Raw genomic sequence first — 12893 nt, 5'->3', positions numbered from 1 at the left:
ACAATCTTTAACATTTTATTTAGATAAAATAATTTTTAATATTAAAAATGTATCAGTTATTTAATTTAAAAGCTTTCAAATCATAAAATTTATATATATTTCAAAGAAAATTGTATGAAATTGCAATTCGTATAATTAGCGTTAAAATTAGGTCAATCAAGGACGCGCATTTTATAAACTGCACGAATTTCAGTAAATCTTGAAATCAAACTATAAGTTTTTTATGAATCCATCCACTATAGGAGTTTATTAATATATAGGAGTTAATTGCTCTCCCATAAAATAGATATGTATACGTAAGAAAATATGAGTGTCTGTGTGTAAAATCGAATCGTTTTCAATCGAATCAATCTCGTTATTTTTATAAAAATAAACACTTTGTTATTTTTCTAGTACCATTCATTAGGGTTCTGTCTACAATAAAGCTGTTCAGTTTGATCAAAAAGTATCTTCATTTTCCTAATCAAAATTATCTTTTCAGCCTCTTTTTTCACGATCACAATTCGTCTTGATTTTTTTAAGCAACTTTGATCCGTACAGTACTTAATTTAAAGTTGATATTTCATTATATCTATCATCCTGACCTATTAAAACCAAAGCTACCTGATTTTCCGTGCGCTACTTAAACATGCCTGACTAATTAACTCATACGGATTATAGAAGTCTCTGAGAAAATATATACTGCATTTTATAAAAAAAAATTAATTAGTAATATGATTATGCCTTCCATATCTATCTATATATATAAAAGAAAGTCGTGTTAGTTACACTATTTATAACTCAAGAACGGTGAATCGATTTGACTGAAAATTGGTGGGCAGGTAGCTTAGAACCAGGAAACGGACATAGGATAATTTTTACCCCGTTTTCTATTTTTTATTTCGCGCGGACGGAGTCGTGAGAAAAAGCTAGTTTAAATTAAAAAGATTTGACGAGTTTAATTTAAAATCAATTTTCTATCTTTGATAAAGATGTATATCATTGTTCAATTCTCTCATGTGTTTAAAATTTGTTTTTATTATATTTTCTTAAGAAACTGCAACTTGTAAAAGAGAATATGCAGTTGCTTTATGTTTGAAAACACGCATACATTATATTTTCTTAAGAAATAGTCTGTGTTTTCTTAGATTTAAATATGTAATAACAGGAAACGTATATACTGAATTCAAAGTTCACTTTCAAACAAAAACGTTATCCCAGACGGCTCGTTCTAATGAATTTTTAAAGGAAACTTCCAGAAGAAGTATTGCTTACGTTACCGTAGGCAACATTTTGAGTAAATTCTCATTTTAAAAAATGGTTCTTTTTCAATCTTTATATTTTATTTTTGTTTAAAGAAATATATCTCATAAAATAGATTAAAAATAATTTGATCTGGACTTGTTAGAAATTATTTGTATATACTATATTTAGGACACGTTATCCAGTGAGGTGACACAAGTGTGGAATTACCGCGTTGGGACTGTTGTATGTTGAATTTAATTTAGAAAATTGCCCGACGAAATTTTAAATTCCTTGAATGATTCTGACCCGTATAATTATGGTTTATTTCTTCTGTAAATTTGATAATTTTTACTTTTATGGTTTAGCTGAAGTACACAAGTTCTATTATTTCGTAAGATATGGGTGAAAGAAGAGGCATTCAATTTAAATAGTTAATTAAATTGGCAAAGTATAATCATAGCTAAAAGTGATTTGTAACAAAACTAAAGTGAAGCTTTTTTTCATTTATAAAAGAAACTTAACAGCAGAAAATTTAATTGATAATTAATATTTGCAACGATTGCAAATGAAATAATTGGGAAACGAGTTATGGAGCATGACTAATTAAAAATTGATTAATTTAATGCTACCATCACTGCAGATTATTTTATTAACAACTAGCAGTTACCCGCGGCTTCGTCCGCGTACAATTAATTAGTGTTCTATGTGATCTTCCAGACCATGTTCAACATATATATGCTAAACAGCAAGATCCGTTAAACAGTTTTGGAAATACCTTCAAACAAACATCCATCCATTCATCTAAACATTCCCATTTATCATTAGTAAGATATATAATTATTCTATTTTCATTGATTATTGTAATCTAATTTCTTAAAATTCTTTTATTTAAGTTAAAACTTTTACTGCAGTATAATGACGTAGTTAACATGCCTTTCTATCTATCCTCTTAATATTGCCCCATTTGTATTCAGATAGAATCCTTCACAAGGCCTTAGTAAATTTCTGATCGGAAAATGAACGGAAATTTCTTATATAACTTTATTCCTTGGGTTCTAAGATTTTTTATATTACAGTATGTGCTATAAAGGTAATATTTGAATAATTTCGGTGATGGTAAATGATGGTAATACATTTTTGTTCACGTACAAAGTTTTTTGATTATGAGTAACAAATTCTTTGTGCTTTTTTGGGTTGATTTATGGATGTATGAAATTTACACGTTATATCACAAAATAGTACTTATTAAATACGTATTAAAAATAAGCTAAAGAATACAGGCGTTAAAAAAGTTGCTGTGTCTATTCCAAGTTCGTCAAGGGAAAATTAAGTAAAATAAAAATTCGTTGAGTTAATAGTAGTACTTACTACTAGTCTAAGTCTTAGTAATATTTAGATAGATAGCCAATACTTAGATGGATGGATAGATGATATCTCCAGAACCATAGATATAGAAAATAGTCTGGAATAAGACATAGGCTACTAAATTTTTTTTACCGCACGTACGGTCGAGGGCGACATTTCGTACTTTATAAAAACAACTATAGTAAGTACAGAATTACCGGATTTCTACGTGTATTGTTCGAGAGGTTAGCTACTGTAAAACTTTTGTCAAATTTTAATTTACATTTTTTATTTAAGGCTTTGTAAAAGTATTAAAAATCCGCAAACGTAGCAACTAAACAAAGCCTTCATTTCCTCTAACAATACTTTCGCCTATTATCCACGTTTTATATCTATACAACTACTATTCAGAACTATTGTTATATTGAAACAAAGAGCATAAGCGAGTTGAAATTAAAAAAAATGTTTTTTATTACTTTTACTGTATATTAAAACAAGTTATAAGTACAATAAAAATAACTTAAATTTTTTGAAAATACAGTTTTTTTTTTTAAGAATTCTCTTACATAACTTGTGGCCAATGTCAAATGTGAGATGTTAAGACATTCGTCTTTGGTCACTATCGTTCTACTTTTCTAGTCTTTTTGCGCACTATTTTGTCTTTATCGATTCCTACATTACCTTCACACAACACAAACGGTAACTACTACATTATTAAGTTGTTATTACGCAATTAGCAATACATTTACTATTACTAGACTCAATGCTTACTGTAATAATGTAACATTACTTTAAGACTGTGACTTTTAGAAGACAGGACTTGTCAAATACGAGGATTCTTCTCTCTAAAGTAAAAACGAACGATAAGCTCTTAACTAGTATACTTGTGTGTAATTTTTTTATTTAGTATCCGTTCATAATGACTAGTGATGCAACGGATGTCTGTTTCCGTTTCCGCAAGTGCGGAAGTTCCGCGTGCTTTTCAACATCCGTTTCTGCTTCTGTTTCCGCAACTTTTATAACGGAGATAAAACGGAACTTTACGACGGCTGAGAGATCCAAATGCGCGGCGCGAGACGCGCAGTCCGTGCGCGGCCTTTCTGCACTTGTCGCATTTGTTTGTTTACGTCCTATTTTGTGAATTTAAGCGCGTAATATTTTCTGCTGCTGTTTGAAACAATCAGTTTCTCTTGCTGGAGTAAACTGTCTAGTTGTTGTCCATATAAAATTTGACAACTGGCAAAATGTGACTATTTCATACTTAAGAGTTATTAAATGTACTTTTGAATAAGTGATAACCATCATCATCATTATATAGTTAGAAATATATTTGTCGTTTGTCAACACGAGTGGTTTGGCGAACTTTAATTTGTAAATAGTGTAATTTTGTTTCCTGAAAATAAATTAAAAAAAAAACGCGTATTTTAACTTATTGCAGCGCAGTAAAAATACATACATTGAAGGCTAAAGAACACCGATATCCAATGCCTTAATAAATTAAAAACGAATACAAACAGTTTTTACCGAAAAAAATATTTTTGTAAATATGTTTTTTTATTATTATTTACACTTCTGTTTCCGCATCCGTTTCCGTTTCCGTTTCTGCTAAAATTTATTTTTGACATCTGTTTCCGTTTCTGGTTCCGGTAAGACACTTCCGTTGCATCACTAATAATGACGTTTCAATTTTACGTAAGTGTCAGCATGATATGGTCACTTCCAGCGAAAATCGGATGATCGGATGCGGATCTTTGCCTAGTCCTATACTTTATAGTCAAAGATAAGACTTGAAGCTAAATAATTTATCAAAGGAACGAAGGAATGGATTGCTTCTTGATTTCTGAGAACAGGAACGGCTGCGAAATAATGGATTCCTTATAACGTTTATTTTCAAGTAAAAAAGTAATAGTGAAATTTTTTAAGACTCTTTATTAATTGAATTACAACTTCAACTTTGTAATGAAAATCTTATGCTCTTTATCTGTTTGATATCGTATATTAATTTACATGATTTCTACGAATAATTTAGAGATTATTGCAGGTTAGTATTTATCATTTAACTGTGTTGATCACTATCACAAAATCTGAAAACAGAGAAAGAGGTTATACTAAAAATAGAAAATCAATAACTCAAAAACTATTATTTCAAGTCAAGTTTTTGACTGACAATAAACGATTTCATATTGTTTATAAAAATTTATCGTCCAAAATGTTGTTTTTTTACAAATGAGCATTTACTTACTTATACGTGACCTTTGAAAAAAATTGTAAGCACGTAACTTAACCATTACACTGTGATTAAATATTTAAAAAAAATAATTTTGTACAGAAAACTGAATGAGTCAATGTAAAGCATGCAAAGAAGTTGACTCATAACTTTTTCTTGTTTGTTCTTTATAATATGTTAATTTATTTTATAACTTGCTTTTGCCCGTGAATTCGTCCTAGCGAAATTAAGGAAGACATTTAAATAGCCTATGTATTCTTCCAGACTATTCTACATCTAAGCCAAATTGTAATCCGTTTAAACATACATATAAATTTTTGCATTTATAATATTAGTAAGAAGTAGATTTATATGACGGCAGTTATTTAAAAAAAAATCTTTGATTACTTGATACATAACTACTTTGATTACTCGATGTTAACATATGTCCATGTAATAATATGACAACATTTTGCGCCATCATCATACTTTGCCATATTAATTTTGTGCCTTATGTGTATTTTATATTTTTATGTATAGTGTGTGTGAGTTTCTATGTTGTAAAATATTAAATTTTAATATGTACAATGTTTAACATGTATATATAGGTATATGTTATTTATAATATTGCCACTTGAGCAAGTTACTTCGTCCAAGTGTGTGATCACATTATTAATAGTGCAATGAACATAACTATTTATAAGTTACCCTTTTATTCTACCCTTTCATCTTTATAAAAAGTAAAAATTAGCAATATCATTAATGATAATTTTTTTTTTAACATTTTACAATAATTTCGTACGATCTCAGATTTTTTAGGGAAAAAGGGAGAAGGATAATTATATTATTTGTATTAATTGTGATTAAAATATAAGTTTCATGCGATCATTTTTTTTTATATTCAATTTGAGAAATTAAAAATTCTGCTTTAATTTCCCTTGATATTTTATTTCAACGCCATCTTACGGCAAATGGTGAAAATGCTAATGATTTGGAACAAAAGTTGCTCGTGAGGGCGTTTCGTTTTCATAAAACGTTTATAGGTTTTGTCTCTAGATGGAACTAGTATATCAAAACTTTTGTTTTACGGGAATAAAAGAATAATATTTTTTTTTAATTACCAATTCTAACAAACATTTAGCCAAAAATTATTGTCTAGCATTCGGTACATAATTCCTTCTAATATATATGAAAAAATGTACTTTTAGTCATCTCAGGGCTGAATTTGTAGGCACCCTGTTGGTACCAACATAGAACTCGAATCTTTGTGTAGCGTCAAGCAGGTACCTACTTGACGGTCAAGCATTGGTATCCTTTGTTGTGTAAAGTGTGAAAAACTGTAACTTCTATTATGATCATAATTTTATGTGAATCAAAGCTCTTATGCGTGCAGTTTATAAAATCGTAAACTTATGAGAAGAATTTTTAACAAAACCATATTAAAACTTACCTACAGCCGTATCAAAATTAAATAAAATAACTGTTGTAAATAATTAGTAATTTATTATTTTATAATTAACCATTACTTGTACAATTATTATGATAAATATTTCATGCAAATTTCGACAAAAAACTGTCCGAAAAAAAAAATGAATTGATAACGCTTTGGATCAAGTGATATCAGAATAAAGTTATCAATTGGCACTTTAGAAAAAATCAACTCAACTCAATAATTCAATTGTTTTTTACCTGATTTTTACGTGTATTAAAACATCAATTTTTATTTTAAAAATAGCTTTAGGACCTTTTAATGTCTGCTTCTTTCTTTGATGGCTACACATGTTTTATTCCCTCAAATTGGCAACTCATCATGAATTCTTTTAGTTTGTTTCACGTGTCAGTGGACAATGATACTAGGAACGTAACATCTTTTTTTTATTATTGGATTTTTTTATATTCTGATTTAAAAGTGTTAGACGCCAACAACAACATCTGTTGCAGAAAAGGAAGCAATTCCGCGTTCCATCTGATGAGTGTGGTGCCGGAGGCCAAATTTTAGTGCTCTTTCCCTTCCCTTTTCTTATAAAGAAGGGAAGGGGAAATGGATTTATCGGAGGAGCGAAAGCATAGGAAGGGTAAATATTCTATTTTTTGTGAGTCTCTTCCTCCGTCGATACGAGGTAATCAACGCATCTAAAGTTTCGGATATCGATGGGCAGTGTTTGCTTCGCTATGTTTGTTAATTCAGGTGGCCGCTTGTTCGATCTTACGATTTAAAAAAAAACTCTATAAGTATAAATAAAGGGTGTCTCAGTAAGAGTGCACTTTTTCATTTTAAAATAAAAACAAGTATTTTATGACAGAGTTGTGATATTTTTATTGTATTGTAAAGAAGACATGTTCCGATTAAGTATGGAATTAAAAATCTGGCAAATGACCCCCACGGCTCCGATGACAGGCCATTACTCTTTTCATGAATTTTTCCATGACTTTTGCACAGATATGTGGCTGTATCTCACCGATGACGCGTTGGGTTTGGTTGCGCCGTCCTGCTGAAACCACATGTTGTCCAGATTCATACCGTTCAGTTGAGGCCACAAGGAGTCCGTAATCATATTCCTGTAACGAATGCCGTTCACAGTCACTGCAATTTTGGCCTCATTTTCAAAAAAGTAAGGTCCAATCACGCCGCCTGACCAAAATCTGCACCAGACAGTTACTACTTGTGGGGTGCATTTGTTTCTCATGGATTGCATGAGAATTTTATGAGTCCCAAATTCGACAATTTTGTGTATTCACTAAGCCATTCATGGATCCATATGGATCATCGGAGAAAATGACTTTTTTCGAAAAATTGTGAAATTTTAAGTTGTTGAGAACGATGTTGTATTGATGTTTTCGGATTTTCGGCGACACTCTCGTTTACAGCAGCAATGTTTTCAGAGACCGACCGGTACGTTGCGCAAAGGATTCTTATTATCATATCAATTTTTTGATCACTCTTCGAATGGTTGACGCATTAGGTGCACTTTCTCGGCTGTAATTTTTCCCATTTTTGTAATAAGTTTTCACAATTATAACGCGTTGTTCTTTCGAAAAGCGCACCTTTTTTAATAATCGGAATAAACAGAGGTGACAACTGTAAAGTTTCAGACTCGCCACTTGCACGAAAAAAAATTTATTCCAATTTTAAAAAGTGCACTCTTACTGAGACACCCTATAGTAGTACTTGCATGCAAGCTAAATTTAAAATCGTAGTAGCCAGTTTTATTATAAACTCTTCGTTGTGACAGTTTTATTTTTAGTAATAGTGTGGATCAACAAGTACTCAGTATTCATGGAAGTAACTAGAATTCTCCACACGAATTGTGCTGGCAACAAACACACTCATCTTCACTTCCTACTTTATGTTCTTCACGTGTTTCGCTTACGAATATCAAACAATTTAAAAACTGCCTACTTCCTTTATTGTACTACAAAGACTGTAGTCTGATTTACATTACCTTGTCACCCTAGGATAATATAGCTTCCCAACAGTGTAAGAATTTTTCAAATCAGTTCAGTAGTTGTGAAACCTCAATGCAAATAAATAAATATTTCCTTATTACAATATTAGTATAGATTCCACGCGGACAAATTCGCGGGCGACAGCTAGTAAATACCAAATACAATATTATAGGTATAAGATAAATGTCTGTTTTTTTTTAGTTTATCTCTTTGTACATTCTAAACAACATTGTTAAACAGAGCAAATTATGATAGCTTCTCGACCTTTAAAACTGAAATCTTATAATTGTCGTGAAATTTTATCATAAAAATTATTCAAAAACATTAGAATTATTTTGTTTTGTATAATTAGGGATTTATTTAAATTTTCTTACCTTAATTAAGTACTAGCAGTTACTCTAAGGCCACGAGCACACAGTCTAAAGCGAAGCGAAGCAAAGCGGAGCAAAGCGGAGAAAAGCGGAGCAAAGCGGAGCAAAGCGGAGCAAAGCGGAGCAAAGCGGAGCAAAGCGGAGCAAAGCGGAGCAAAGCGGAGCAAAGCGGAGCAAAGCGGAGCAAAGCGGAGCAAAGCGGAGCAAAGCGGAGCAAAGCGGAGCAAAGCGGAGCAAAGCGGAGCAAAGCGGAGCAAAGCGGAGCAAAGCGGAGCAAAGCGGAGCAAAGCGGAGCAAAGCGGAGAAAAGCGGAGCAAAGCGGAGCAAAGCGTAGCAAAGCGGAGAAAAGCGGAGCAAAGCGGAGAAAAGCGGAGCAAAGCGGAGCAAAGCGGAGAAAAGCGGAGCAAAGCGGAACAAAGCGGAGCAAAGCGGAGAAAAGCGGAGCAAAGCGAAGCAAAGCTAAGCGTAACGCAAAAGACACAAAAACCAAAGCATAAGTAAAGTGCAGTTTCTTTAACAAAATTCAACTATAAAGACGCAATAGTTTTATTACGTTGATGGTTTAAAAATAGGACTATTAATAAATTAACAAGGCTGTCCTAATTTACATTTGTTTGTATAAAATTGTATAATGTAACGAAAATTACTGTTGCATCATATTTATTACAATAATATCTTAGTTAAGTTAATTGCGTCTGAGGTTTGCCTATTTTAAATTTGATTTACCTGCTAACTTATTTCCTTATACTTTGAATCAATAACAAATTAGTAGAAATAAAAAAAACTTTATGGTTTTATTTGTTTCATTTTATGAACATTAACATAAAATATTTTAGTTTGAATTGGGTAAATTTTTCGTCAGTTATCAAAAAGTTTATTAGGCATAAAAAATAATAATCAATAGAGCATTAGAAGTAATAACAATTTCAGTAGAAAATTACGAGTACAATACACTGTCTATAACTAAAGCTGCTTACACACCTTTAATAGAACAGTCGGACTAATCATTAGACATGTGTAAATCAGCTCTGAACCGATTCAAAAGTTCGGCTCACCTAAACTTGAACTGTTGAGCTGCGACGTAATAACTAAATTGATAGCTAACAGCTCATGGCGATGTACTTTATGTGAACCGACGAACTGTCAGCTACTTGGTGACTCGAACATCGCAGTTTGTAACGAAAATCACAGCTCTATGTAGATACAAATTGAGCTGAGTTGCGAACCGGTTCACTGATCTGCTTTATATGAACCGTGAGCTGATCTGCAAATAATAAATTTTAGTTGAGTTACCCATGACTAATAAACAGTTAAAACGTATATGTGTAGGGTGAAATGAGATCAGTGTAACTGATATTTAGCCCCTTGAGGATACGAAAAAATAAAACTAAAAATTTTAAAAATGTTTAAACCTTTAATTTCAAGATCAAGATTTAATCAATAAATTAAAACATAATTGATAAATTTATATGTGTAATGAATGGGATGAATGCTAAGAATTGTTTTAATTAGCCAAATTAAAAATAAGCATCTAAATCTAAATAATGAGGGTGAAAATAAGGAAAAATAAAGTTAATTAAGGTCGGACTTCTAACTAAGTTACTAATTTCGTTTACAGCAACGAATTAACTTGATAGTGGATACTTACGGCTTATATTATTCGATTGGAGTTTTTTTTTAGTAAAGTAGCGAAGAACCTAACACTTCGTGTAACTAAAGCCGTAACGTAGAATCGATAAGCGAACAAATGAATTAAGATATGACCTCTGATGGGGATACTAATATATTGGAATGTAGTATGTACTCACTACGTCAAACCATTGTAATGAAAAGAGCAGGCATACGATGCTGGTGAAATTTCTTTCAAAAGATATCGTATCTTTTGAACCGATACAGATATAAAAGTTCCGGCAGTGTCACACAATAATGCCATATCTTTTACCTTTCGTATTAAGACGAGGTGAAAGATATGCTGAACGTACATACATATTTTTTAAATTGTTGTAACTTTTATTAATATACATGCTTAATATTAGTACACCCTACATCAAATATATCTTTACTAATATATTTAACATAATAACAATTTCTACACTGTTATAAATATAACTGAAAATACGTTACAAATTAATTATCAAATTCATCACCAGACCAGATAATTGTAATTATGTATTTTATTTTCCTCTCTAATGTTGTATTGAATCTAGTGTAATTAATATTCTAGTAGCATACAAAAATATTCCACATTAGATTCAACATAAAAACGCACAGTATGTCAAATGAACACGACTTTAATTCATTTTAAAAATAGATAAGTTATTAAAAATCGTTAAAAAAATAACATGCTTTATAAAAATCACAAGTGTTTTGAATTTAAAATTAAAATAATTGTCCTTTGACTTTTAAGAGACAGGACCTGTCAAGCGTGCATATGCCCCAGTGTGAAACAGAAAAAAAATGTTCTAATCTGGCTTACTTGTGCTCTCGTGTTGTGTCTGTAAAATTTTGATTAAGTATGCATTCATAAAGACGTTTAAATTTTGTATATAACTATACACCTTTTATCTTTTACCTTATCCACATGAAAAGAGGTAGAAGTTATTTAGTACATCGACAGCTCTTTGCCTAGTCCGTTTCTTTATAATCAAAGCCAAAGTATTACCATAGATACAACAACACGAGAATCAATTATCTAAACCGGTATTCAGATGTTACTTGTAATGAAATTTGTTTGAATTGTTGCATCATATGAAATAAGTAGTAACCAACTCATTAAATAGAAAAAAAACATCGCATAAATGTTTTCATAATTAATTAAGTTTAGGTATTGTTGTTAAACAATATTGATTTTATTAGCATACACGTGGATAAAAATATCTTCGTAATACAAAGTTGTACTACTGTCATTTTTGTTTCAATTATAAGAGTGAAATATTGTCTAAGTTGACCTGTTGGCTTGGCATCTAACTAATATTATAAATGCGAATGTTTAGATGGATGTTTGTTTGAAGGTATCTCCGGAACAGCTCAACAGATCTTGATGAAATTTGGCAAAGATGTAGGGTATAGTCTGTAAGAACACATAGCCTACTAATAATGATTTTTTCAGTTCAGTTCGCGCGGAATTAAAAAAATATCCATAGCAAATTTCATCGAGATCCATGCTGCCGTTCTGGTGATACATTCTAACAAACATTCATCCATACATCCATACATGTAAACATTATAATATTACTAAGATTATAGATAAACCAAAAATTTCAAATTTTAAGTAAAAAATTTTTGGTACCTTCTCAACTCTATAGGTAATTAAGTACAAACAAAAATTGGATCATGCAATAATTTAATGAATATTAATTTTAACTGCTCGCATTCATCCACACCAAAAAAAAACTTATGCTTTCCTATGTTAAGGCTGACGAGGGCTTAATTAACCACGCTATCCCACGCTAGCACATAAATGTATATGAAGATCTAAAACCACTAGTACATAGCGGGGCCGACCACTGTACTTGTAGTAGATTACAAGTCCACTACTGAACCCACTGAACCATTGACGTTTTGATTATTAATAATTATAATTTAAACAGTCTCAGTTCAAAGCATTTCAGTTTAAAGTAATCATATACTCTATATACGTGTATTATTATGTATATTACTGTAAAAAAGTGGCCTATAACATGCCCGCGTACATCAGCTAACTTCTCGTCAAAGTCCCGTCAAAATCGATCCACCCTTAACGAAGATCAAACACGGCCTTAAGGACATACAGACAGACAAAATAAATAAATGGTTTTTCGTTATCAGCACGTGTACAAAATATGATTTTTTTTCCTTTTAATTTCACAGAGGCACTCCAATTTTATTAGTATATATAGATTATGATTGATCGATCATTTTTTATTTGTCTCTGGCATTTGCTTTATGAGTTATTTATCTAAATAATAATTTGGAATATAACTGACATAATAACGTCAATCTTTTAGTCCTAGTTTTAGAGCCGGTTTGCAAATTAAGGCTTGAGATATATTCAACATTTAGCATTGAACTTCGGTCACATAGCGCGCTCAGCGAAAACTCCAGATGTTTCTTTGAAGATATTTGATTTAAACTTGCTTTTAATGTTTACGCAAATATTATACATTCATATGATTTTATTTTTATCTTATTAACTTATTAATTTTAATAATTTAAAATACCACATCTTTCTGGAACTTCACAGCATTGTCAAGCTGAAACGAAATTTATTATTTTTATATCATATCCATTGCTCATATTAATTAAAAATGTACTAGTACATG

The 12893-nt window shown here is 31.1% G+C and overlaps 1 protein-coding gene across 1 annotated transcript; it reads left to right on the top strand.

The window, feature by feature from the left end:
* Positions 1-7647: 7647 nt before the first annotated feature.
* Positions 7648-9089, top strand: LOC123721189 (caldesmon-like). The gene is made up of 2 exons (XM_045679040.1): positions 7648-7667; positions 8606-9089. The coding sequence occupies exons 1-2, from the start codon at positions 7648-7650 to the stop codon at positions 9087-9089; spliced, it is 504 nt and encodes a 167-aa protein (XP_045534996.1).
* Positions 9090-12893: the final 3804 nt, after the last annotated feature.

This window comes from Papilio machaon, chromosome 8, assembly GCF_912999745.1.
Source record: "Papilio machaon chromosome 8, ilPapMach1.1, whole genome shotgun sequence".
Classification (NCBI taxonomy): Eukaryota; Metazoa; Arthropoda; class Insecta; order Lepidoptera; family Papilionidae; genus Papilio; species Papilio machaon.
The sequence above is the reverse complement of the archived record's forward strand: the minus strand, read 5'-3'. Positions and strand labels throughout refer to the sequence as shown.

Excerpts from the sequence above, each read along its gene's own strand:
- LOC123721189 (XM_045679040.1), top strand. The coding sequence starts at position 7,648 with ATGTTTTCAGAGACCGACCG. Across the intron at positions 7,668-8,605 it reads ATGTTTTCAGAGACCGACCG|TACTAGCAGTTACTCTAAGG; the intron begins GTACGTTGCGCA and ends ACCTTAATTAAG.